The sequence below is a fragment of the Rana temporaria genome, chromosome 2 (assembly GCF_905171775.1).
Source record: "Rana temporaria chromosome 2, aRanTem1.1, whole genome shotgun sequence".
Classification (NCBI taxonomy): domain Eukaryota; kingdom Metazoa; phylum Chordata; class Amphibia; order Anura; family Ranidae; genus Rana; species Rana temporaria.
The window spans coordinates 472,507,631-472,534,825 of record NC_053490.1 but is presented as its reverse complement, the minus strand read 5'-3'; the positions used below and the strand labels follow the sequence as shown (position 1 = coordinate 472,534,825).

At 47.0% G+C, this 27,195-nt stretch overlaps 2 protein-coding genes across 2 annotated transcripts; one reads left to right on the top strand and one right to left on the bottom strand.

Annotated features, from left to right (window-relative positions):
• Positions 1 to 375: 375 nt before the first annotated feature.
• On the bottom strand, positions 376 to 4,325 carry LOC120927806 (protein ALP1-like). The gene is made up of 3 exons (XM_040338725.1): positions 3,927 to 4,325; positions 3,741 to 3,842; positions 376 to 1,365 (listed from the first exon to the last, which is right to left on the bottom strand). The coding sequence occupies exons 1-3, from the start codon at positions 4,139 to 4,141 to the stop codon at positions 486 to 488; spliced, it is 1,197 nt and encodes a 398-aa protein (XP_040194659.1). The 5' UTR covers positions 4,142 to 4,325; the 3' UTR covers positions 376 to 485.
• On the top strand, positions 1,357 to 2,763 carry LOC120927807 (pollen-specific leucine-rich repeat extensin-like protein 1). Its single transcript, XM_040338726.1, has 2 exons — positions 1,357 to 1,569; positions 1,646 to 2,763. The coding sequence occupies exons 1-2, from the start codon at positions 1,463 to 1,465 to the stop codon at positions 2,634 to 2,636; spliced, it is 1,098 nt and encodes a 365-aa protein (XP_040194660.1). The 5' UTR covers positions 1,357 to 1,462; the 3' UTR covers positions 2,637 to 2,763.
• Positions 4,326 to 27,195: the final 22,870 nt, after the last annotated feature.

Below are 27,195 nucleotides of genomic sequence, written 5' to 3'. Positions count from 1 at the left end.
GACCAGTTTCAGCATACATGTTTGGTCGTGTGTACGGGGCCTCAGATTTGGCCGTTTGCTAGCCTTCCAATGTCCTGACGCACTATGCCCCCCATTGACACAAACAATGGGGCACTGCACTGTATTATTCAATGATAACAATGATGGTATACTATTCCACCTAGGAGGATTAGTATACCATCATTGTTATCAGTGCATCAGTACATCAGTTATGTATACAGTACAGTGCCCCCATTGGGGGGATACTCCCCTTCCTAGTAACCAACAACCCTATGTTACCACTGAGGCAGGACCTGTGAGTTATTGTTCCCATCCTGACACCATGACACCGATTTAAAAAAAACCTCAAAATAAAACAAACATGAGACTTCTTAATACATTAATAACATATTTTTATTTTATTTTATTACAACAGCATATGATGTATTCTTCAAAAAAGTACGTCAAGCATTGACAGTCTCACAAAAAAAGAATAATATTAATAATTAAATGGAATCCAGCTGCCATGGCACCTGTCCTTCAGGAGACATAAAATATGCGGCATACTGATCCCGTACATGGGAGCCCTGCCTGTTCCCACGGACACCAGTCCACTGAGCTCTTTCCAGAGTCTCAGTAACCGGTTCTTCGAAATCGAAGCCATCGCGCTGCCTCACAAAATTGTGCAAGGCGCACGCAGCTTTGACAGCCGTGACGGCATTCTGCATGTTTAACACTATGGGAGTGTGCAGAAGCCGCCACTTATTGGCAAGTATTCCAAAAGTGCATTCAACTACTCGCCGTGCCCGGGTTAGGCGGTAGTTGAATACCCTTCTCTCCTCTGTCAAACTATGCCCCGAATAAGGCCGCAGGAGGTTTGTCCCCAAAGAAAAGGCCTCATCACCCACAAAAACACTTGGTAGTGGAGGGCCATTTGTGCCTGGGAGAGGACGGCATTGTGGTAGGTCAAGATCATCTGATCGCAGCATTTGACCAAAGTTCGAGTTTCCAAAGATGGTTGAGTCCGCGCTGCTCCCATATGACCCAATGTCTATGTAAGTAAAACAGTAGTTTGCATCTGCTACAGCCATCAATACAAAAGAGAAATATTTCTTGTAATTGAAGAATTCACTTCCACTTCTCATGGGCTTCACAATCCTAATGTGCTTCCCATCTATTGCTCCGACACAATTAGGAAAGTTGCAGCGTTGCCAGAATACCTCCGCAATCTGTGCCCATTCCTGTGCAGTAGGTTTCTTGAACACTACCTCCTGGAGAACCTCCCATATAGCAGAGCAGGTGTCACGTATAATATAACTCGCTGTCGACTTGCCTATACGGAAGGCATAATGTAGACTTCCAAGAGACTGTCCAGTTGATAAATATCTACAAAGAAAATAATATATATTATTTTATTTTGTTTTTGACAGTGAAACAGATAAAAGACAAATGGAAGAGCTTTCGTGACGCCTATGCAAGATACATGAGACTGGTAACAAGTAACAGGAGTGGATCGGCGGCATGTCACATCAAAGAATACATTCATGCTAAGGAATTGGAATTCTTGAGACCTTCATTGAGTTTGGCGAGGTAAACTATTATCTGTACTAAGGACAGTGAGCGCAATTGGTATACAAAAGTTATAATAATTCATTTATATTTTCAGGACTGAAAACAGCTGGGAGGAAGCTGCTCCGACCGCCCCTGTCGCGATGGATAACAGCAGCCGAAATTCGTGTGATGAGACACTGGAGGGTCTGGAGCCGGAAAGCCAGTTGGCCAGTTCATCTCAATCTACGCCGGCAACACCTCTGGGAGAGCTGCAGACAACGCCAAGGCCGGTGCCGCGTGTAGCTGCGAGGGGGACCAAAAGAAAAGCTCCGGAATCAGACCCCAATGTGACAATGATGCTACAGATCATGTCAGAAATGAAGGACAGAATGGGTACTAATACTAATACCCCTTCATACGGAAACAAGTCGGCCCAATGTTTGGCGGAGTTAATGGACAGGGTTCCCAAAAGCCTACAAGCCGATATGCTGGCAGGTACCATACGGTACATCAACACATTTATTCCACCTGAAGAACCCTACCTATCCCCAGAACCACCACCACCGTATGGCCCCTATGCTAACCAACACCCGCAACATCTGTCAGCACCAACACTTCGTCACTTCACAGCACCACCTTTTCACAGCCACCTACCTCAACACGCACCACCTTACCCGACTCAGACGCCCACACTTTCTACCCACCCTCAACTACCAACACCACCTTCTGCATACACTTCCTCAACACTCCCTGATCCGCCTTACCTGCATACGCACACTTCGACAATGTCACCTTACAGACGCCCACAGACGACACCTTCTGCCTACCATCCCACGACTTCACAAACATTTCATCTACCTCCACAACCTCCTACTTACCCTTCTCGCACGACATACCCTTCCGATTACACACACCTGCCTACACTCCCACCTTACAATCCTCAACCTACACCAACACCACCACCACCACAACCACCAGCAACACCACCATCACGTTGGCCGCATGGTACAACATCTAGATCTGATTGGTCTAGTTTTGGCAAAGCCATAGACGCTGGCATATCGGTGGATGACCCAGGGGAATCCCCAAGTTTCCAAAAACTGTAATGTTGTGTTATCAGACTCTAGTTCAACTGCAGTCAAATTATTTGTTTTCTATGAGCTACGTTAGCTTAAAGTTTGTTTTTTGACCAAAAAATAAAAAAAATTAAAAATAGGATGAATATAGTTTATAATATACTTCCTAAAAAAATAAAAAAAATTGGACCTTGTAAAACGTGTGTTTTTTAATATTAGATGCATATACAAATATAATATTATTGGGTAATGTATGCAATAGTGTTTGTAGTGTTTGCTTTCTGCCTATCACGGAGGCCCTCTCGTCCGAGGACGAGAGGGCCCCCGTGATGGACGAACACTGAACACAGTGCCTCATAGGACGCTGAATGTTCCGCCTGTCACGGAACAGAAGATGTAGATGGCACGTCTTTTTGAAGACACATACGGGCAAGATTCGCAAAGGTAAGGGCACGGTCTGAATGGGTCAGGTCAGGACATGTAATGGGGCACAGTCTGTCATGTAATGGGGCACAGTCTGAATGGGTCAGGTCAGGACATGTAATGGGGCACAGTCTGTCATGTAATGGGGCACATTCTGTTATGTAATGGGGCACAGTCTGTCATGTAATGGGGCACAGTCTGAATGGGTCAGGTCAGGACATGTAATGGGGCACAGTCTGTCATGTAATGGGGCACAGTCTGTCATGTAATGGGGCACAGTCTGAATGGGTCAGGTCAGGACATGTAATGGGGCACAGTCTGTCATGTAATGGAGCACATTCTGTTATGTAATGGAGCACAGTCTGTCATGTAATGGGGCACATTCTGTCATGTAATGGGGCACAGTCTGAATGGGTCAGGTCAGGACATGTAATGGGGCACAGTCTGTCATGTAATGGGGCACAGTCTGTCATGTAATGGGGCACAGTCTGAATGGGTCAGGTCAGGACATGTAATGGGGCACAGTCTGTCATGTAATGGGGCACATTCTGTCATGTAATGGGGCACAGTCTGTCATGTAATGGGGCACAGTCTGTCATGTAATGGTGGCACCGTGATGCGAGTCATGAATAGTAGGAAGGGGGTAGGTAGTTATACGGTGAGTATAGAATTTTGTTATGGGCACTAGAGCATCATTTTGGAACTTTTTACCTCAGTGTGATGATAAGTCGCTCCACAGGGGGTATGGAATTGCGGAAATAGGTGTCCATCCTCTGTAATCTACCGCTGAGCAGTTCTAGCAACTCATCAAAACTGTTAATAAAAATAAAAACGTTTTTTAGTGGACATGGAAAGGTACAATGTCAAAAACAATGAATACAGATAATTTTTACAAACCTTTTCATAGACATTCTGGTGTAGTCCAGGAATTTCTCCTCGTGCTCTCGGAGATCTTTATAAAGGACCCAAAACTGTCCTGTTTCTTCCCGACCGGCAATAACAGGGTGGATCCAATATCTCCGTGCCCTCTTCCTTCTCCTCTGTCCCTGGTATAGCATATACGAGGTGGCAGTGACTGCTGCCATCATACATGCCATCTCATCGTCGTTCATTTTGGAATGGGAAGCACAATGATGACCCGGAAGAGGTATATTCACACAGGAAGAGGAAAATAAAAATCCTAGGATAGCAACAAGTGATGTCAGGGATTATCATTTTTCCTATTGGATTATAAGAAAAAATACGAGGAACAAAAACGTCGGTAAACGCTGTATGCAAACGCGCGCATACGCGCGCATACGCGCATATTCGCGCGACAAAACGCCGAAAAAAAACGCTGAAAAAAACGCCTGAAAACGCCGCTATTGCCTACGCCTAGGTGTGAATGCAGCCTTAATGTGTATCTGTAGTCACATATTATGAACTTTTTATCCTAGTTTGTCAGTGTTTACCCATTGAATACTTGATATTTATCATTTTGCATGTATTCATTTAGAGCCCATTCACACCTAGGCGTTTTGTCGCCTGTAGCGCGACGCTCACAAACGCCAGAGGGACCAAAATACATTAAAGTCTATGGGGATGGTTCACATCTGAACGCTGATGCGCCTGACGCCCATCGCCTGTAGCCAAAAAAAGTTCCGGACCCTTTTTTGTCGCGCGTATCGGGCGGTTTGGGCGTATTTGAGCGTTTCCATTTCCCATAGAAAGTAATGGAAACGCTCGATTCAAGCGACTTGCGCGACAACGGGCGTTTGCTACGGGCGTTTTGTCGCTTTAATCAATAGAACTTGTCGCCCATGCAGAAGATCAAAAAAATCTACCAACATAGCAACAAGCGATGAAAAGATGATAGTTTTTCCTATTGGCTAAAATAAAAAACGTCGGACAACGCTGTATGCAAACGCGCAAATAAGCATGAATACGCGCGACAAAACGCCGGAAAAAAACGCCGAAAAAAACGCAGAACGACCGACGCTCAGGTGTGAATGCAGCCTAACTATGATTTGTTTCTTTTCTTCTATTGATGCTTTTATTATGTTTTACATGTGTTTTTATGTGTTTATACTTGTATGTTTTGTCATTGATCAAGGTTGTCACCTGCCTCTGATATAGCATATATAACACGTATCAGTTAGGCTGGGTTCACACTACGATTTTCCCGTCCGTCAGCCGCATACGATTTATATGAAAAAACGTATGCGGCTGAAACGGACGTAAACGTATGGAACCGCACATATGTGCGTTTTCCATTGACTTTAATGTTAAAAAAAAACGTATGCGTTTGCCATACGGTTTCAAAAACGGCCGCAAAACCGTGGTTGAACACGGTTTTGCGTACTGTTAAAAAACGTTTTGCCAGCAAATCGTACGCACCCGGATGCATCTGAGTGCATACGATTTGCAATGCATTGTCTATGTATGCGTTTTCCCGTACGGGCCCGTACGTTTTCAATACTGAAATCGTATGCGGCTGACGGACGGGAAAATCATAGTGTGAACCCAGCCTTAGGCATCTCTTTGTAATGATTAAAGCAGAGTTTCACCCAAAAATGGAACTTCCACTTAAAGGGGTTGTAAAGGGGCACCCTGGACGCTGGTTTCCCTCCACATCTGCATTCCTCTACTGGCTTCAGCATGTAACTAACTCAGTCTCAGGCAGCTGCTCCGTTCGACCGCTAGTGTAATTAGAGGCACAGCGCAGCACTGGAGAGCCAATGCTTCCTGTATAGTGCCGCCTTCTGTCACATGGGCAGGGCAAAGGGGGTGGAGTCAGGGATGGAGCCAATGGGGGCAGAAAAATTAGGTTTCACCTAGGGTGTCAAAAATCCTTGAGCCCATTTGAGGTTATTATTTTGACATGAACCCGCACAGATGTCTTTACAAGCCCCCGAAGTCGGATTGAAATGCGGCTTTGAAAGCATGTGAGTTCAGATGTACAGATGTCGCGTGAAGCTTGTCGCCCAAAATAAATTCAGGAGCTACTTTTGGGTGACATGCTTCATGCGATGCAGGTTTCCGCGATTGCAGCGCAATTTATCGCGTGACAATCGTGGCAGAACCACACCGCAATTTTAGGTGCTATTTAAATGAATGGCAACTCAAATGTGCGTTCTGCGATTTGATGTTCACACCTCGGCACTTTGAAATCGCGGGCAGAATCGCGGCAAATCTGCCCGCATTTTAAAACGTTGAGGTGTGAATGCAGTCTCAGAGCCAAAAAATGTGCAATCATTCATCAAAGAAGCTGTTGTATTTTTTCGGAGCGTTCAGCAAGAGCACATTGCTCATGTTAAGCATATGAGGTGGATTAAGTTTTTTTTTTTTTTCTTTTTCCCCTTCCTGCATTGTTCACAGACGTCTATCAAAAGTAGTAGGATGTACATCAAGCCAATGTGTTTGGGGAAAAGGACTCCCCCTTCTTCAGGGCTGTTGCTGTGTATTTTCGGATGAGAATGGTTCCCAGAAATCAGAATGGCAGGGTCCTGGCTATAGCTATTGCAGAGGTAGCTTCCTTCATATCCAAGTCTATATGCTGAAATTACCATAAGGCCATACATGGAACCCAAACCCCAAGAGAGTCCATCATCCCCATCCACCATTGGGCACAACCCACTGGAAGAAACTTCTTCCTATCTGCCCACACAAACACCCACCCGCGACCAGTGACTAATCCAGTCAATCCAACTCGGTGAATTAAGTTTTGATTACTTTGTAATATATCTTCTTTGTTGCAGAATTTGTCTGCATTGTACTTTGTGCAATCTATCGTCCTTAAACAGCCATTATCAGTCATGAAGAAGCAGGTGGTCCAGTGAAACGTGTAGACCCAGAGAAAAACAGCAATTTATACTGTAACCTAGACTGTGTTAATTTTAGGATCATATTGATGGATCTTTGTAAAGGATATTTTGTAATAAAATTGTGTTTTTATATAAAGTAGTACCTTGGATTACGAGCATTATCCGTTCCAGAAGCATGCTTGTAATCCAAAGCATTTGTATATCAAAGTGAGTTTCCCCATAGAAATCAACAGAAACTCAGATAATTGGTTCCACAGTCACTGCTGTGATGTGCAGTACCGCATTTGGCCAGAGCTGTGGGGGCGCCTGGAGACGCTCAGGGACACTGGGAGTGTTTCCGAGTGTCTCTGTGTGTCTCCAAGCGCCCCCACAGCTCTGGCCAAATGCGGTACTGCACACCCCAGCGGCTTTTATCCCCGATGGGAAAACCAGTCTTGTGTACGGGGCATTTGGGTGTGAGGAAGACAGTGCTGGACTTTTCTACCTGTTGCTGCTGACATTTAGTTTTTAATAGTGAGATGAATTTCCTCTTTACACTTAAGAGGAAGATTTATAAGACCGGTTTGGTCGGTTCATTTATTGACTATTTTAGATTGAATTGAGAACAGAGGAATCATTTGTGTCCTGTGTTGGCCAAAAAGCCAGCTGTCACCGGTGTGGAAATTTACAATAACCATGAATTGTGTCAATTCTGGGAATGAAAACAAGAATGTTCTAAAAGGAATAATGTCTGAGTGATCCAAAATATTGCTTAAAGTATTTCTAAACCCTCCGATCAAATGGCCTTATGTACTATCGCTGAGCAGGACCACTATTTGTTCCCCATGTGCTCTTCCTACATTTTTAGGGCTTATTCACACCAGCCTGCATGCTGTCACAAAATGACACCTCATTAAACGGTATGCACCACAGCTTGGTAACGTGTGGGGTAGTGAGTTGCACCGCATAAAAATGCACACATGCTGCATATACAGTATCTCACAAAAGTACACCCCTCACATTTTTTGCAAAAAAATGTTTTATATCTGTTCATGTGAAAATGTCTAAATTGGGCCCAAAGTGTTATTTTTTTGTGTGGCTACCATTATTTTCCAGCACTGCCTTAACCCTCTTGGGTATGGAGTTCACCAGAGCTTCACAGGTTGCCACTGGAGTCCTCTTCCACTCCTCCATGATGACATCACAGAGCTGGTGGATGTTAGAGACCTTGCTCTCCTCCACCTTCCATTTGAGGATGCCCACAGACGCTCAGTAGGGTTTAGATCTAGAGACATGCTTGGCCAGTCCATCACCTTCACCCTCAGCTTCTTTAGCCAGGCAGTGATTGTCTTGGAGGTGTGTTTGGGGTCATTATGTTGGAATACTGCCCTGCGGCCCAGTCTCCGAAAGGGAGGGGATCGTGCTCTGCTTCAGTATATCACAGTACATGTTGGCATTCATGGTTCCCCCAATGAATTGTAGCTCCCCAGTGCCAACAGCACTCATGCAGCCCCAGACCATGACTCTCCCACCACCATGTCTGACTGTAGGCAAGACACACTTGTCTTTGTACTTCTCACCTGGTTGCCGTCACACACGCTTGACACCATCTGAACCAAATAAGTTTATCTTATCTATCTCAGACCACAGTACATGGTTCCAGTCTGCTTGTCTTCAGCAAATTGTTTGCCCCCATCACACACATTTATGTTCCCTTCAGAGCCCCCTCCCCCTTATTTATCTTCCCCTCAGAACCCCCCTAGCACATTTGCCTCCCCATCAGAATTCTGGTGGTCCTAGCAACCAAAAGCACAGTACGGCGTCAGGAGGGGCAGGCTTTGTCAGGTTGCAGGACTTGCTCTGTACAGTGCACAGGGGGGAGTGGTGTATGCAGCGAAAGTCCCGCAACCCGACTAAGTTTAAAGAGACCAGTCCCTGCAGTGAGTGCAAGAACTCAAGCTGTGGGCCGGAAAAGACGTCCCGCGGGCCGTAGTTTGGGGACCCCTGTCCTAGGCCATCTTTATGTAGAGCAAAAAAACTTTTTTTCAGATCCTCAGAGAGTTATTTGCCATGAGGTGCCATGTTGAACTTCCAGTGACCAGAGTGAGAGCGATAACACCAAATTTAACACACCTGCTCACCATTGAAACAGGAGATCTTGTAACACTAACAAGTCACATGACACCGGGGAGGGAAAATGGCTAATTGGGCCCAATTAGGACATTTTAACTTAGGGGTGTACTCACTTTTGTTGCCAGCAATTTGGACATTAGTGTGTTGAGTTATTTTGAGGGGACAGAAAATTGAGACTGTTATACAAGCTGTACACTCACTACTTTACATTGTAGCAAAGTGTCATTTCTTCAGTGTTGTCACATGAAATGATATAATAAAAAAGTAAAAAAAATGTGAGGGGTGTACTTACTTCTGTGAGATACTGTATAATGTGAACAGGCACATAGAAAGCCATGGATGCAGATTTCTTTTTTCTTTTCTAGCTTAACACAGCTTCACATTACAGAGCTTTGAACAACTGTTTGCAGAGGTCCATGTAATAAAATACTTCTGCGTTCAGATCAGGGGCGGAATGACCATTCGGGCTCTCGGGCACTGGCCGAGGGCCCCATGCCATCAGGGTTGCCAGCCTCAGTAAAACCAGGGATAGTATGTAAAAATCTGTATTTTTTTTTAAATCCCAAGATTATAGCTTCCCCGCCTCTCCAGTACCTTTTCAGTGTGTGTATTTTGTGTATATGTATACTGTGTGTATATTGTGTGTCTGTGTGTGTATACTGTGTGGCCCCATAATCTATTGCCTGGAGACCCTATAATCTCCTATTGCCTGGGGGCCCCATGAGTTGTCAGTCCGCTCCTGGTTCAGATCCTTAATAATTATGCATCTGAACACAGATTAATGAATGTCCATGTACATGAGCCCTTAGAGAGGGAGGAGGTAAATGGGCATTTTAGAAAGGCTAAGTTTACATTTGCCACACCCCTGAAAAGCGATCCGTGGTAGAGAGCTTTGAAAAGGTGTTTGACAGGCAGTGAGGAGGTGATATTAAAGCGGGGTTCCACCCGCAATTTATTCATTTTTTTAAGTCACCAGCTACAAACACTGTAGCTGCTAACTTTTAATTAGGACACTTCCTGTCCTAGACGCCCACGTTGTCGGCCCCCTGAGGCCGATCACTCGATCGATCAATGCAGGTTTCGGCACCGCCATCCTCACTAAGGGAAACAGGCAGTGGAGCCTTGCGGCCTCACTGCCCGTTTCCTACTACACATGCGAGAGTCTCGCGGCACTGTATGAATGGGCGGCTGCTCTCTGGGATACACACAGTTCCCAGAAGGCATCGCGCCCCATTCCCCAGAAGACAATGTGAGGATAAAGACCAGCTGCGGACTAGGAAGGGGCAGATTAGGACAATCCGCCTAGCAACTGCAATTTCTGGTAAGTAAAACATTTTTTTTAAATTTTTTTGTAGAATTGTGGTGTAATTTTTCTTAGGGTGGACCTCCACTTTAATATACAGGATTTATGTGTCACCTCCTCATTACCTGTTTTAATCCAATAAAACACCATGCTGCCACGGTGTGCATTGCATACAAATGCAGGGCATTTGCTGCACGGCCCCATTTAATTATTTACTTAAAGGGGTTTTCCACCCATTTTGTAAGTTTATTAAAAGTCAGCAGCTACAAAAAGTGTAGCTGCTGGCTTTTAATAAACCGACACTTACCTGCTCCACGGCTCCAGCGACGTGCTGGCCGGGGCTCCGCTCCTCGCCCCCCTCTCGCCGGCCGGCGTCTTCATGCTCAGTGTGGGCACCCGGCCGTGACAGCTTTCGGCTTCACGGCCGGGCACCCACTGCGCATGCGCGAGCGGCACTGCGCATGCGCGAGCGGCGCGGCCCGGCGAGGCGCCGTCTGATTGGACAGGCGATTGCCGAGGACCTGTCACGTGTCCTGGGCGATCGCCTACAGCAACTCCTTCCTGTAGGTGATTAAGCTTAATCGCCTAGGCGATTAGGCTTAATCGTCTACCCGGAAGGAGGAAGTGGGACAGGAAGTCCCACTCCTCCTAAAGCCCCCACTCCCCCCCAAAAAAAATTACATGCCAAATGTGGCATGTAAGGGGGTGAGGAGTGGGATAAGCGGAAGTTCCAAATTTGGGTGGAACTCCGCTTTAAATGTGTCAGCAGGATCATTTTTGCAATGGTCTCAAAGCAAAGCATTGCTTTGTCTGTTCGTTGTAATGTGGTGGATGCACTACTTCTGGGCCAGGTATGTCACTGAAGAAGTGTGCTCCACCCTGAACAAGTACTGCAAGGAATTGGAAGCCTGTCCGGAGGTCCTTGGTAAGGCAGCTCATAGATGAAGGCGCAGAGCCTTCCTGAAAGGCAGAATACAATGATTACTTCTAGCGGCTATAGCCGTCGGCAGTAATCGCATGTAGAAATATCCAACAGGCTGGTTGTACCCATGCTGATCGATGGATCGAATCTCGGCTTGTCCCTGCTGATCCGGCCGAACTTCAGTCCATGTATGGTTGGCTTTATACTGCGTTGTTTCTAGTACGTCAATATTTTAGGCCTTTTCCATATATATTGTCTAGATTAAGTGGAATCATGTTTTTCCTGATGTCTTCCCTTTCCAGACAAGGTTCCTGACTTCAAAGCTAACGTTGTTTTCAAACATTCTTCAAGTCTCCATTACCAGATATTATCTGGATAGGAAAGAGCAAATATTTGGAAATGCACATTGTAATCTGATTAGGAAACCTCTGTCAAATCATCACTTTATCTCTGGGATGGTGATTTCACATGATCCTACAGTCACTACCAACACCAGCGATTTCAGCTTCTGAAGGTACATATAAACAACAGATGATTGTAGCCAGTTGGGGATGGTCGGGTTGCAGTGGCGGCGGGTGCTCAAAATCTTTGGGGGGGCGCAAACAAATTGAAAAATTAAAAAAAAAACATCAATTGTAGCCTCACTGTGCCATCAAACGCAGCCACTGTGCCATCAAATACCATCACTGTGCCATCAAATGCAGCCACTGTGCCATCAAATACCACCACTGTGCCATCAAATGCAGCCACTGTGCCATCAAATGCTCCCAATGCTGCCACTGTGCCATCAAATGCTCCCACTGTGCCATCCAATGCTGCCACTGTGCCATTTAATGCTGCCACTGTGCCATCAAATGCTCCCAAAGCTGCCACTGTGCCGTCAAATGCTCTTACTGTGCCATCCAATGCTGCCACTGTACCATCAAATTCTCCAAATGCTGCCACTGTGCCATCCAATGCTGCCACTGTGATCCCCCCCGCCTGATCGCCATCTGCCCAGCACTTACCCTGTCTCAGTGGAGCAGCGGGAGACAGCAAGCGGTGTCTTCTACCCTCAATGCATCTTCTCCCATCCTCCTCTTCTATGATTGGACGCCTGATAGGTGTCCAATCACAGTGCCTGATGTTTCAGCCAATCAGGCGTCCGAGAGGCGGGTCAATGTTAGCAAAGCAAATTCCTTTGGCTTTGCTAACATTGAGCTGAGTGAGAAGAAACGCACAGCGTTGCAATTGCTTCTCACTTTTATGGACGCCTATTAAAGCAAAAGGAATCAGGTGCTTCAAAAAAACACCCCCACTGCTGTAATTCAGGTGCCCGGTGACCGAAAAGGGGCCGGACACCTGAAAAACTCACGGTTCGGATCGTTCCTCGGATCAGAGTCACGGTTCGGATCATTTTTCGGCAAAAAAAAAAATTCTCCCCCACTGTAGTATCCACATCTCCATCCCCCACTGTAATATCCACATCTCCCCCCCCCCACTGTAATATCCACATCTCCCCCACTGCAGTGGCGTCACTAGGGTTGGCGTCACCCGGTGCAAAAAAAAATGGAACTATATAGTCCCCCCTCAGTAAAGACCCCCCTCCCTTGGTGCAGACACCTCCATCGGTACAGACACCCCCACCTCAGTGCAGACCCTCTTCAGCAGTACACCCCCCCCCCCAGTACAGACACCCCCCCTCTCAGTACAGACACCCCCCCCTCTCAGTGCAGAAACCCCCCAGTAGTACAGACGTAACCCCCCTCAGTGCTACAGACAGTAACCCCCCCTCAGTGCACTGCAGACACCCCCCCTCAGTGCAGACACCTCCCCAGTAGTAAAGACAGCAACCCCCCCCCTCAGTGCAGGATGGCCGCAATCCGCGGATCACATAGTGTGCCGATCCGAAAGGGGGTGACCCGTTCGGATCACGGGTCAACGGTGATCTGTTGCACCACTAAATCTATCTATGGTAATTAGAGAGTGACAGGAGAGGGGGGGGGGCGCTCCTGTGTGCTTAAGGACGCACCGCCACTGTCGGGTTGGGTGAAGATGACTGTCCATCACAGCCCAGACCAATTGGGAATTGGCAGTCAGCTAGTTTGGAATGTTTTGACTGATAACTCTTTTCTCTCACATAAATTGGGAACTGAAGTTGTCTGCCGCCTTCATTCTTGGGTACTCACATGTATCACAATAACAACCACACTTGGTCAAAATCAAAGGTACCCATAGGCATCAAACACAGGCGTATAGACCCAGTCCAAAGTCTTTTCCAGGTAGCATTTTGCATGAACATGAACACTTGCCAACTAACAAATCCAGTATACATACCGCTCCTCTCACCGCTCCAAAGATGCTGCTGACAGGAGATTTTTTTCTCTCCTGCCAGCGCATCGCCTCAGTGTGAAAGGCCTCTGGCTTTTACATTGAGGTTGCTGGGCAGGAGTTTTTCAGGCGGTATAGTAGCGCTATTTTTAGCGCTGTACCGCCTGAAAAACTCCTCAGTGTGAAAGGGGTCTTAGACACAAGTCTAAACCTACATTTAGTGAGTCACCACTGCAGTGCAGCATACGGCATATCCGGTTTGCACATATAAAAGGATGACCTGCATCATAAGGTTATCCATAAAGAGATCTCTCCTCTAATCTTGAATTGCATTGTACAAGGACATACTGTTTTATGCTGGACCTTGGTTATGAGTGCACACGCTCTACAAGGACACTTCCCTTTTCTAAGCAGAAAGGCAATATTTGCTGAGCTGCCAAAGAAGGTCTTTACGTGCTAGAAAATTGCTATCAGTGCCAATGAGCGCAGACAACCGTGGGCTTCAGAAGACAGATTACATATTTTAGAAAGTCAAGGACTACAAATTAGGGTTGATTTACTAAAGGAAAATACACTGTATACTTTGCAAGTGCAGTTGCAGTTTGAAAGGGCATTTACCCCAGAGCTTAGTAAATAAGGAGAAGCTCTGCTGACTTCCGTCATCCAATCGTGTGAAAGCAAAAATGCTGTTTTTTTTATATTCCTTTCATACAGAATAAATGGGTATTCTTTGCAAAGTGAAGGGGTTGTAAAGGGACATTTTTTTTTTACTTTACCTTAGTGCAGTCCTCCTTCACTTACCTCATCCTTCCATTTTGCTTTTAACTGGTTAATGCAAGCCGCATGTACATGTGCGTCCACAGAATGGCACGTATAGGCATATGGGCGTACATATGCCTATATGTACGCCCATATGTACAGGTCCCAGGATGTACCGGTAAAAACCATGGGGGGGGGGGGCACAATTTTTTTTTTTTTTAAAGTTATCTTTTTTTAGGAAGGGGGGGGGGGTGTCCCTGAATGGCAGTTTGTAAATGTGGTCACCCTAGTCATATGACGCGAACAGGATAACAGAGACGGCGAGGGGCGCGGAGTGTGGCGAACGGAGGTGCGGTGTGTTACTCCAATCGTGGTATGGAGCCTCTGACTGAGGCTTCTTACCACATGATCAGCTGTAACCAATCACAGCTGATCATCGCGTGAACCAGGAAGTGCCATTTACCGGCTTTCCTCCGTTTACGCTGACAGGGAGAGCTGATCTGCGGCTCTCCCTTTTAGGGGGGGTGGGGTCTGTGTTGATAATCAGGACATTGATTTTCAGCACAGCAGGCCTAGGGTGACCACGTGTCCCGGATTGCCCGGGACAGTCCCGCATTCTGCAGGTCTGTCCCGGGCACCTTCACTCTGGGACAATACAGTGTCCCGGAATGAAACTGACACAGGTCCCAGCATCAACCCCTCAGAGCTTAAGATGTAACACCCCCCCAAACTAGTGAAGAACTACAGGTCCCAGCATAGATCTGTGAAATCTATGGGGTCACACCCTTAGATCTCATGGGTTCATGCTGGGAGATTCAAAATTGGGGGGGATGGGGGTCACATCTTTAGATATCATCGGTTCATGCTGGGATTTGTAGTCATGCTGGGATTTAGGGGGGTGTGACCTCCCCAAAGTTAAGGACTACAGGTCCTAGCATGACCCCCCCCCCCCCCCCCAGAGCTGAAGATGTGAGACCCCCTGCCCCCCAAAGAGTGAAGAACTACAGGTCCCAGCATACACCTGTGAAATCTATGAGATTACACCCTTAGATCTCAGGGGTTTCATGCTGGGTGTTGTAGTCCTTCAAATTGGGGGGGGGGGGTCACATCTTTGTATTTTAGGAGTTCATGCTGGGACTCGTAGTCCTTCACTTTTGGGGAGAATGTGACCCCCAAAAGTGAAGGACTACAGGTCCCACCATGAACCCCTCAGAGCTGAAGATGCGACCCCCCCCCCCAACTAGTGAAGAACTACAGGTCCCAGGATGAACCGGTAAAAACCATGGGGGGGGGGGGGTCACAATGTTTTTTTATAAAAAGTTATCTTTTTTTAGAAAGGGGGGGGGGTGTCCCTGTATGGCAGTTTGGAAATGTGGTCACCCTAACTATAAGTCATGGATACAAACATGTGGAAAAGGCCTCTGAAAAACCCATCTACGCTTGCACCGACACCAGACCTTGCTGGCCCTCTGAAAAGTGATCGCTCTTCAGAGGGCAGGTGACAGGTAGATAGGAGACAAAGAAAGGCGATTGCAGAAAAATTACCCTGTGGTCCATGGAGTATGCCCCCCCCCCCCTTTTTTTTTTTTTGTCGACATGTCACCACCTCTTTTAGGCACTTTCCTACCCGCCCATTGTCATATGACGTCCACAGATGGGATCTCCCTGGGCTTCCCGGCCGCCTGGGGGGTGGGCGCGGCATCGCTCGGGACCCGGTGTCCGGCGGCCGCGATGTCCGCCGGGCACCCACCTGCCATTGCCCACAATCACGGCAGGACCATGGATCTGTGTGTGTAAACATATACATCCACAGTCCTGTGAGGTGAGGAGACACCGATATGTGTTCCCAGTACTACAGAGGAACACACATCGGTCTCCTCCCCTTGTGAGTCCCCTCCCCCTACAGATAAAATCACTCACTAGGCAACATATTTAACCCCCTGCTGTTAACCCCTTCCCTGCCAGTCACATTTACACAGTAATCAGTGCAGTTTTATAGCACTAATCGCTGTATAAATGTGAATGGTCCCAAAAATGTCACGGTCACAATAAAAACCGCAGATGGCCGCCATTACTAGTAAAAAAAAAAAAACAATTCAATAAATCTATCCCCTATTTTGTAGACGCTATTACTTTTGCGCAGACCAATCAATGTACGCTTATTGCGATTTTTTTTTTTTTTACTAAAAGTATGTAGCAGAATACCTATCGGCCTAAACTGTGTAAAACAAAAATGTTTCTAGATTTTTTGGGGGGGATATTTGTTGTAGGAAAAAGCAAAGAATAAAATGATTGATATTTTTTTCAAAATGGTGGCTCTATCTTTTTTTATAGCGCAAAAAAATCATCCAATCGCACTAAAAGAAAGGTGTATTTGGGTGTAAAAAAAGGAGGTGAATTTTGTTTGGGAGCCACGTGGCACGAGCGTTGGAATTGTTGTTGTGCGTATTTTTGTTGTGAAAAGGTGTGATTTATTAGTATTTTGTGTAAGTATTGTGAATTTGGGCAAAAAAACAAAAAAAAGGGTATATTTGAGGATTTAAAATGGGGGAGAGATGGCCACGTCAAGTGACGCTGGGCCCCATGGACCGTCCGGGGACTTGAACCCAGAGTGTGGCGCATGGAGGGCAGGCACCATACCGCAGAACCATAACCTCTCCAAGGTGCTCCGGGTAATTATGACATGTTATTGTACCGCGAGTCTGTTTTCTCTATATATAGTAGGGTGAGCAGACATCCCCAGTTTCAGGGGACAGTCCCCTGATTGAGGACACTGTCCCCGGACCAAGTCTGTCCCTGGTTTTGTCCCCAGATTGGATTTAATAGGGGGCAGGGGTAATTTCAAAGACAATCAGTGCAGAATTAAAATAAAAACTAGTGAAGAACTACAGGTCCCAGGATGTACCGGTAAAAACCATGGGGGGGAGGGGGGGGCACAATTTTTTTTTATAAAAAGTTATCTTTTTTTAGGAAGGGGGGGGGGTGTCCCTGAATGGCAGTTTGTAAATGTGGTCACCCTAGTCATATGACGCGAACAGGATAACAGAGACGGCGAGGGGCGCGCAGTGTGGCGAACGGAGGTGCGGTGTGTTGCTCCAATCGTGGTATGGAGCCTCTGACAGAGGCTTCTTACCACATGATCAGCTGTGACCAATCACAGCTGATCATCGCGTGAACCAGGAAGTGCCATTTACCGGCTTTCCTCCGTTTACGCTGACAGGGAGAGCTGATCTGCGGCTCTACCTTTTAGGGGGGGGGGGGGGTCTGTGTTGATAATCAGGACATTGATTATCAGCACAGCAGGCCTAGGGTGACCACGTGTCCCGGATTGCCCGGGACAGTCCCGCATTCTGCAGGTCTGTCCCGGGCACCTTCACTCTGGGACAATACAGTGTCCCGGAATGAAACTGACACAGGTCCCAGCATCAACCCCTCAGAGCTTAAGATGTAACACCCCCCCAAACTAGTGAAGAACTACAGGTCCCAGCATAGATCTGTGAAATCTATGGGGTCACACCCTTAGATCTCATGGGTTCATGCTGGGAGATTCAAAATTGGGGGGAATGGGGGTCACATCTTTAGATATCATCGGTTCATGCTGGGATTTGTAGTCCTTTACTTTAGGGGGGTGTGACCTCCCCAAAGTTAAGGACTACAGGTCCCAGCATGACCCCCCCCCCCCCAGAGCTGAAGATGTGAGACCCCCTGCCCCCCAAAGAGTGAAGAACTACAGGTCCCAGCATACACCTGTGAAATCTATGAGATTACACCCTTAGATCTCAGGGGTTTCATGCTGGGTGTTGTAGTCCTTCAAATTGGGGGGGGTCACATCTTTGTATTTTAGGAGTTAATGCTGGGACTCGTAGTCCTTCACTTTTGGGGGGAATGTGACCCCCAAAAGTGAAGGACTACAGGTCCCACCATGAACCCCTCAGAGCTGAAGATGCGACCCCCCCCCCCCCCCAACTAGTGAAGAACTACAGGTCCCAGGATGAACCGGTAAAAACCATGGGGGGGGGGGGTCACAATGTTTTTTTATAAAAAGTTATCTTTTTTTAGAAAAGGGGGGGGGGTGTCCCTGTATGGCAGTTTGGAAATGTGGTCACCCTATCCTACAGCCACACCCCCCATCAGTTGTAAACACACACTAGGTGAACCCTAACACCTACAGCGCCCCCTGTCGTTAACTCCCAAACTGCAACTGTCATTTTCACAATAAGCAATGCAATTTAAATGCATTTTTTGCTGTGAAAATGACAATGGTCCCAAAAATGTGTCAAAATTGTCCGAAGTGTCCGCCATAATGTCGCAGTCACGAAAAAAATCGCTGATCGCCGCCATTAGTAGTAAAAAAAAATAAAAAAAAATAAAAATGCAATAAAACTATCCCCTATTTTGTAAACGCTATACATTTTGTGCAAACCAATCGATAAACGCTTATTGCGATTTTTTTTACCAAAAATAGGTAGAAGAATACGTATCGTCCTAAACTGAGGTAAAAAAAAAATGTATATATGTTTTTGGGGGATATTTATTATAGCAAAAAGTAAAAAATATTGCATTTTTTTCAAAATTGTCGCTCTATTTTTGTTTATAGTGCAAAAAAAAAAAACGCAGAGGTGATCAAATACCACCAAAAGAAAGCTCTATTTGTGGGGAAAAAAGGACGCCAATTTTGTTTGGGAGTCACGTCGCACGACCGCGCAATTGTTTGTTAAAGCAACGCAGTGCCGAATCGCAAAACCTGGCCTGGGCATTTAGCAACAAAATGGTCCGGGGCTTAAGTGGTTAAATGTCCTTATTTCTTCTGAGAAATCCTCACTTCATGTTCTTCTGTCTGTAACTACACACAGTAATGCAGAGCGTCCTGACTCTCCTGTAGTCCAAGGGAGGGGGCGAGCACGACACTCCACACCAGGGAGAAAGCCTTGCATTACTGTGTAAAGTTACAGACAGAAGAACAGGAAGTCATGCCACGTAAACATGATCATTTTTCGGCATGAAAAAAAACGACGTTTTAAAAAAATGTCATTTAAAATGATCGTGTGTGGGCTTCACATAATTTTTCAGGTTCTGAAAAACGACAAAAAAAAATATTCAAACATGCTGCATTTTTTAACGACGTTTTAAACAATGTTGTTTTTCGGGTTGTAAAAAATGATTGTGTGTGGGCTTAAACGACGTGAAAAACCCGCGCATGCTCAGAAGCAAGTTATGAGACGGGAGCGCTCGTTCTGGTAAAACTACCGTTCGTAATGGTGTAAGCACATTCATCACGCTGTAACAGACAGAAAAGCGTGAATCGTCTTTTACTAACACGGAATCAGCTAAAGCAGCCCAAAGGGTGGAACTTCCCCTTTATAGTGCCGTCGTACGTGTTGTACGTCACCGCGCTTTGCTACAGCATTTTTTTTAACGATCGTGTGTAGGCAATTTTTGTTTTAATGATGAAGTTGGAAAAATCGTTTTTAACAAACAAAAAAATGATCGTGTGTACGCGGCATGAGGATTTCTCAGAAGAAATAAGGACATTTAAAAGCAAAATGGAAGGATGAGGTAAGGGAAGGAGGACTGCACTAAGGTAAAGGAAGCGATTTAGGAAAAACATTTTTTACCTTTACAACCCCTTTAAGCTCGGGAGCAAACTCCCTTGTAGAGTAAAACTGCAATTGCAAAGTGCAGAGTCTATTTGCCTTTGGAAAGTCAATCCCCATTGCATATGCCGGGGTTTAGGAGTGCCTGGATTGTAGAAATGTATGTGTAGAAATAATAAGCATGGATGTGCTCACAAGCTCACTTTAATCCACATCAGACTCCACATATAGTTAAAAAAAACTTTCCCTATGCAGGTCCTGCAAAACCGGAGTTTGACTTTTAGTTGGTAAGGAGCACCACCCATTATCCATATTTTGGCAACCTGGGAGATGACATTTAATTGATTGGGATTTGTGAATACAACATAAGCAGCTGTGAGTTTCATGTACAGACAATGCCGTCTACACTGGTGTGTCTTCTGGCTGGGTACATTTGAATACAACAATGTTGGTTTCGCCTTCTTTTTATATTCAAACTAAGGAGTGAAATCCTCTGTCAGCGATTGTAGAAGTAACGCCCAGGGTGCTGCCTTCTATCATGGCACAAACACCATCCTTTTGTTAGTTGTAATGACTGGGCTGGAAATCAATCACATTTTCATTATACAGATCACATGCAGGAAACCCAGAGTCTCCTTCCCAAATGCATTATCACTATGTTGTACAAGAAGATTCACCCATTGACAGTGCTTCAGGGGAATGTATACCGTAGTATTTTCAATGTTTACACTGTACATATATATGTATATAGATGTAGCGCTACCCCCGCAGGACCTGCTGGTTAGATTTTGGGATGTCGTGTTACCTCTATTGCCGCGTACACACCATCACTTTATGTGATGAAAAAAAATGACGTTTTTAAAAACGTCACTTTAATTGACTGTGTGTGGGGGAAAACGTCGTTTTATGTCTTGTAAAAAACGACCAAAAAAAATTTGAAGCATGCTTCAATTTTATGTGTCGTTTTTCAAAAGTGCACTTTTTACTTCACAGAAATTGACCGCGTGTAGCAAAAAACGTCGTTTTCTAAGACGTTTTTTCATCCACGCATGCCCAGAAGCTACTTATGAAGCAAGCTTCAATGGTAAAACGTGGTGGAACGTAACCTCACTTTGCAAGATCATTGTGAGAAAACGATGGTGTGTAGGCAACTTCGTCTTTGAAAATTGAAGTTTCAAAAACGTCATTTTTTACTTCACAGAAAGTGTCGTTTTTTTTCATCACATAAAGTGATGGTGTGTACGCGGCATATGACTCTGACGTCTAGGGTAGTTGATGAGCGTAGCAATGACGGAATGTCCAAACAGCAGGTGTCTTTCTTGTGCTTTTATTACTGCCCAACACGGCAAACAGTAAACTTGAGGTAGATAGATCAAAGATGGGTGAGGAGAAATGGCAGATTCAGGCCTAACAGAAAAGAAGCAGTCCTGCTTCAAACGACACTTTACTCTTGTCACCACTCCAGCTGGAGTGGGTATAGTGTACCTGGACAGGCCTCTCACAAAAAAAACAAGTCTCTGCCACAGACCTGGTGCAAATGAATATCAAGGAAGAACCTCTGCCACAGGCCCTTCCCTAGAACGTAGATTATGAAGTGAATCTTCCTCAGTGAATTTAGTGCCTGAATCTCCCTCAGGTAGCCCTTACTTGGTCACCCACCGACAGGTTGCTGACATCCAACATCCCAGTGTCCGGTCACCTCGATCCCCGATGGAATGTCTAGTAAGGTGACCAGATTTTTTAAATGAAATCCGGGGACATGGCAACAATCAGCGACTCTCTGCCCGCCTCACAGCCTCTCAAGTCTTTCTCTTCGGGCCCTGGCTACTACTGGATGGGGAGCGGAGGAAGATCACTCCGCCACAGAAGGCAAGGAGATAGGCCGGTGGCTGGCCAGGATTTGAGCCAAGGCAGAAGAACATACGAGCGGAGCTAAATGGACATGCACCCGAAACTGAAGAAATATTCCCTTCGCTCCGACCAGCACATGATCATCAGAAAGGGGCACAGATAATGGGAAAAATACAACCCCCCTATGCTAGTAGGCACGGCGGAGCGGGGTGTGTAATTCTATTTTTTTTTATTTTAATTCTGCACTGATTGTCTTTGAAATTGCCCCTGCCCCTTATTAAATCCAATCTGGGGACAAAACCAGGGACAGACTTGGTCCGGGCACAGTGTCCTCAATCAGGGGACTGTCCCCTGAAACCGGGGATGTCTGGTCACCCTAATGTCTAGGCCCTGTTGGAGCGCCTGGCTCTCCTCAGACTGACTCCCCACCGAACAGCACAACTCGCTTGGGATCTCTTCTCAGATTTTTGGGGACCCAGTCAATCACTGGGGCCCCACCATAGATTCAGTTGCTCCGGGCCATCAGGGTCCCGGAACTAAGAACACCGCGTAGCACGTGCGCCCCGGCCTGGTAGGCTATATCGCCGTGGCCCGTGATGTGTGGTCACCCTAAAGGTGGGTGCCGCACCCGGAACAAGAATCCCGCCTAATGGCGGCTGCTTCTAAAGTATCCTCCCCAGCATGCCCCGCAAGGGAAAACCCCTCCTAATTGGCTGCTGGCAAGAGGCACTCCCACCTAGACTCCACTGGCGCCACCTGTCGCCTAGGGTGACCACGTGTCCCGGATTGCCCGGGACAGTCCCGCATTCTGCAGGTCTGTCCCGGGCACCTTCACTCTGGGACAATACAGTGTCCCGGAATGAAACTGACACAGGTCCCAGCATCAACCCCTCAGAGCTTAAGATGTAACACCCCCCCAAACTAGTGAAGAACTACAGGTCCCAGCATAGATCTGTGAAATCTATGGGGTCACACCCTTAGATCTCATGGGTTCATGCTGGGAGATTCAAAATTGGGGGGGATGGGGGTCACATCTTTAGATATCATCGGTTCATGCTGGGATTTGTAGTCCTTTACTTTAGGGGGGTGTGACCTCCCCAAAGTTAAGGACTACAGGTCCTAGCATGACCGCCCCCCCCCCCCAGAGCTGAAGATGTGAGACCCCCTGCCCCCCAAAGAGTGAAGAACTACAGGTCCCAGCATACACCTGTGAAATCTATGAGATAACACCCTTAGATCTCAGGGGTTTCATGCTGGGTGTTGTAGTCCTTCAAATTGGGGGGGGGGGGTCACATCTTTGTATTTTAGGAGTTCATGCTGGGACTCGTAGTCCTTCACTTTTGGGGGGAATGTGACCCCCAAAAGTGAAGGACTACAGGTCCCACCATGAACCCCTCAGAGCTGAAGATGCGACTCCCCCCCCCCCAACTAGTGAAGAACTACAGGTCCCAGGATGAACCGGTAAAAACCATGGGGGGGGGGGGTCACAATGTTTTTTTATAAAAAGTTATCTTTTTTTAGAAGGGGGGGGGTGTCCCTGTACGGCAGTTTGGAAATGTGGTCACCCTAACTATAAGTCATGGATACAAACATGTGGAAAAGGCCTCTGAAAAACCCATCTACGCTTGCACCGACACCAGACCTTGCTGGCCCTCTGAAAAGTGATCGCTCTTCAGAGGGCAGGTGACAGGTAGATAGGAGACAAAGAAAGGCGATTGCAGAAAAATTACCCTGTGGTCCATGGAGTATGCCCCCCCCCCCCTTTTTTTTTTTTTTGTCGACATGTCACCACCTCTTTTAGGCACTTTCCTACCCGCCCATTGTCATATGACGTCCACAGATGGGATCTCCCTGGGCTTCCCGGCCGCCTGGGGGGTGGGCGCGGCATCGCTCGGGACCCGATGTCCGCCGGGCACCCACCTGCCATTGCCCACAATCACGGCAGGACCATGGATCTGTGTGTGTAAACATATACATCCCCAGTCCTGTGAGGTGAGGAGACACCGATATGTGTTCCCAGTACAGAGGAACACACATCGGTCTCCTCCCCTTGTGAGTCCCCTCCCCCTACAGATAAAATCACTCACTAGGCAACATATTTAACCCCCTGCTGTTAACCCCTTCCCTGCCAGTCACATTTACACAGTAATCAGTGCAGTTTTATAGCATCTTTTTTTTATAGCGCAAAAAAATCATCCAATAGCACTAAAAGAAAGGTGTATTTGGGTGTAAAAAAAGGAGGTGAATTTTGTTTGGGAGCCACGTGGCACGAGCGGGCGAATTGTTGTTGTGCGTATTTTTGTTGTGAAAAGGTGTGATTTAGTAGTATTTTGTGTAAGTATTGTGAATTTGGGCAAAAAACAAAAAAAAGGGTAGATTTGAGGTTTAAAATGGGGGAGAGATGGCCACGTCAAGTGACGCTGGGCCCCATGGACCGTCCGGGGCTTGAACCCAGAGTGTGGCGCATGGAGGGCAGGCACCATACCGCAGAACCATAACCTCTCCAAGAATATGACAGTGCTCCGGGTAATTATGACATGTTATTGTACCGCGAGTCTGTTTTATCTATATATAGTAGGGTGACCAGACATCCCCAGTTTCAGGGGACAGTCCCCTGATTGAGGACACTGTCCCCGGACCAAGTCTGTCCCTGGTTTTGTCCCCAGATTGGATTTAATAGGGGGCAGGGGTAATTTTAAAGACAATCAGTGCAGAATTAAAATAAAAACTAGTGAAGAACTACAGGTCCCAGGATGTACCGGTAAAAACCATGGGGGGGGGGGGGCACAATTTTTTTTTATAAAAAGTTATCTTTTTTTAGGAAGGGGGGGGGTGTCCCTGAATGGCAGTTTGTAAATGTGGTCACCCTAGTCATATGACGCGAACAGGATAACAGAGACGGCGAGGGGCGCACAGTGTGGCGAACGGAGGTGCGGTGTGTTGCTCCAATCGTGGTATGGAGCCTCTGACAGAGGCTTCTTACCACATGATCAGCTGTGACCAATCACAGCTGATCATCGCGTGAACCAGGAAGTGCCATTTACCGGCTTTCCTCCGTTTACGCTGACAGGGAGAGCTGATCTGGGGCTCTCCCTTTTAGGGGGGGGGGGGTCTGTGTTGATAATCAGGACATTGATTATCAGCACAGCAGGCCTAGGGTGACCACGTGTCCCGGATTGCCCGGGACAGTCCCGCATTCTGCAGGTCTGTCCCGGGCACCTTCACTCTGGGACAATACAGTGTCCCGGAATGAAACTGACACAGGTCCCAGCATCAACCCCTCAGAGCTTAAGATGTAACACCCCCCCAAACTAGTGAAGAACTACAGGTCCCAGCATAGATCTGTGAAATCTATGGGGTCACACCCTTAGATCTCATGGGTTCATGCTGGGAGATTCAAAATTGGGGGGGGGATGGGGGTCACATCTTTAGATATCATCGGTTCATGCTGGGATTTGTAGTCCTTTACTTTAGGGGGGTGTGACCTCCCCAAAGTTAAGGACTACAGGTCCTAGCATGACCCCCCCCCCCGAGCTGAAGATGTGAGACCCCCTGCCCCCCAAAGAGTGAAGAACTACAGGTCCCAGCATACACCTGTGAAATCTATGAGATCACACCCTTAGATCTCAGGGGTTTCATGCTGGGTGTTGTAGTCCTTCAAATTGGGGGGGGGGGGTCACATCTTTGTATTTTAGGAGTTCATGCTGGGACTCGTAGTCCTTCACTTTTGGGGGGAATGTGACCCCCAAAAGTGAAGGACTACAGGTCCCACCATGAACCCCTCAGAGCTGAAGATGCGACCCCCCCCCCAACTAGTGAAGAACTACAGGTCCCAGGATGAACCGGTAAAAACCATGGGGGGGGGGGTCACAATGTTTTTTTATAAAAAGTTATCTTTTTTTAGAAAGGGGGGGGGAGGGGTGTCCCTGTATGGCAGTTTGGAAATGTGGTCACCCTAACTATAAGTCATGGATACAAACATGTGGAAAAGGCCTCTGAAAAACCCATCTACGCTTGCACCGACACCAGACCTTGCTGGCCCTCTGAAAAGTGATCGCTCTTCAGAGGGCAGGTGACAGGTAGATAGGAGACAAAGAAAGGCGATTGCAGAAAAATTACCCTGTGGTCCATGGAGTATGCCCCCCCCCCCTTTTTTTTTTTTTGTCGACATGTCACCACCTCTTTAAGGCCCTTTCCTACCCGCCCATTGTCATATGACGTCCACAGATGGGATCTCCCTGGGCTTCCCGGCCGCCTGGGGGGTGGGCGCGGCATCGCTCGGGACCCGGTGTCCGGCGGCCGCGATGTCCGCCGGGCACCCACCTGCCATTGCCCACAATCACGGCAGGACCATGGATCTGTGTGTGTAAACATATACATCCCCAGTCCTGTGAGGTGAGGAGACACCGATATGTGTTCCCAGTACAGAGGAACACACATCGGTCTCCTCCCCTTGTGAGTCCCCTCCCCCTACAGATAAAATCACTCACTAGGCAACATATTTAACCCCCTGCTGTTAACCCCTTCCCTGCCAGTCACATTTACACAGTAATCAGTGCAGTTTTATAGCATCTTTTTTTATAGCGCAAAAAAATCATCCAATAGCACTAAAAGAAAGGTGTATTTGGGTGTAATAAAAAAGGAGGTGAATTTTGTTTGGGAGCCACGTGGCACGAGCGGGCGATTTGCTGTTGTGCGTATTTTTGTTGTGAAAAGGTGTGATTTATTAGTATTTTGTGTAAGTATTGTGAATTTGGGCAAAAAAACAAAAAAAAGGGTAGATTTGAGGTTTAAAATGGGGGAGAGATGGCCACGTCAAGTGACACTGGGCCCCATGGACCGTCCGGGGCTTGAACCCAGAGTGTGGCGCATGGAGGGCAGGCACCATACCGCAGAACCATAACCTCTCCAAGAGTATGATAGTGCTCCGGGTAATTATGACATGTTATTCTACGGCGAGTCTGTTTTATTTATATATAGTAGGGTGACCAGACATCCCCAGTTTCAGGGGACAGTCCCCTGATTGAGGACACTGTCCCCGGACCAAGTCTGTCCCTGGTTTTGTCCCCAGATTGGATTTACTAGGGGGCATGGGTAATTTCAAAGACAATCAGTGCAGAATTAAAATAAAAACTAGTGAAGAACTACAGGTCCCAGGATGTACCGGTAAAAACCATGGGGGGGTGGGGGGGGCACAATTTTTTTTTTATAAAAAGTTATCTTTTTTTAGGAAGGGGGGGGGGGGTGTCCCTGAATGGCAGTTTGTAAATGTGGTCACCCTAGTCATATGACGCGAACAGGATAACAGAGACGGCGAGGGGCGCACAGTGTGGCGAACGGAGGTGCGGTGTGTTACTCCAATCGTGGTATGGAGCCTCTGACAGAGGCTTCTTACCTAGGGTGACCACATTTCCAAACTGCCATTCAGGGACACCCCCCCCCCCATTTTTTTTGCAGATTTTGGGGGCAGGGGCGTATGAAATCAGCGGCCCATGCGCAAGATCAAAAGTGG

Bases quoted from the DNA above. Each gene is read 5' to 3' on its own strand.
- LOC120927806 (XM_040338725.1), bottom strand. From the start codon at position 4,141: ATGAACGACGATGAGATGGCATGTATGATGGCAGCAGTCACTGCCACC. The intron at 3,843-3,926 runs GTTTGTAAAAAT...TTTTATTAACAG, and splicing joins ACCAGAATGTCTATGAAAAG to TTTTGATGAGTTGCTAGAAC. The intron at 1,366-3,740 runs GTAAAAAGTTCC...TTTTCTTTGTAG, and splicing joins CGACTTATCATCACACTGAG to ATATTTATCAACTGGACAGT.
- LOC120927807 (XM_040338726.1), top strand. From the start codon at position 1,463: ATGAGACTGGTAACAAGTAACAGGAGTGGATCGGCGGCATGTCACATC. The intron at 1,570-1,645 runs GTAAACTATTAT...TTATATTTTCAG, and splicing joins CCTTCATTGAGTTTGGCGAG to GACTGAAAACAGCTGGGAGG.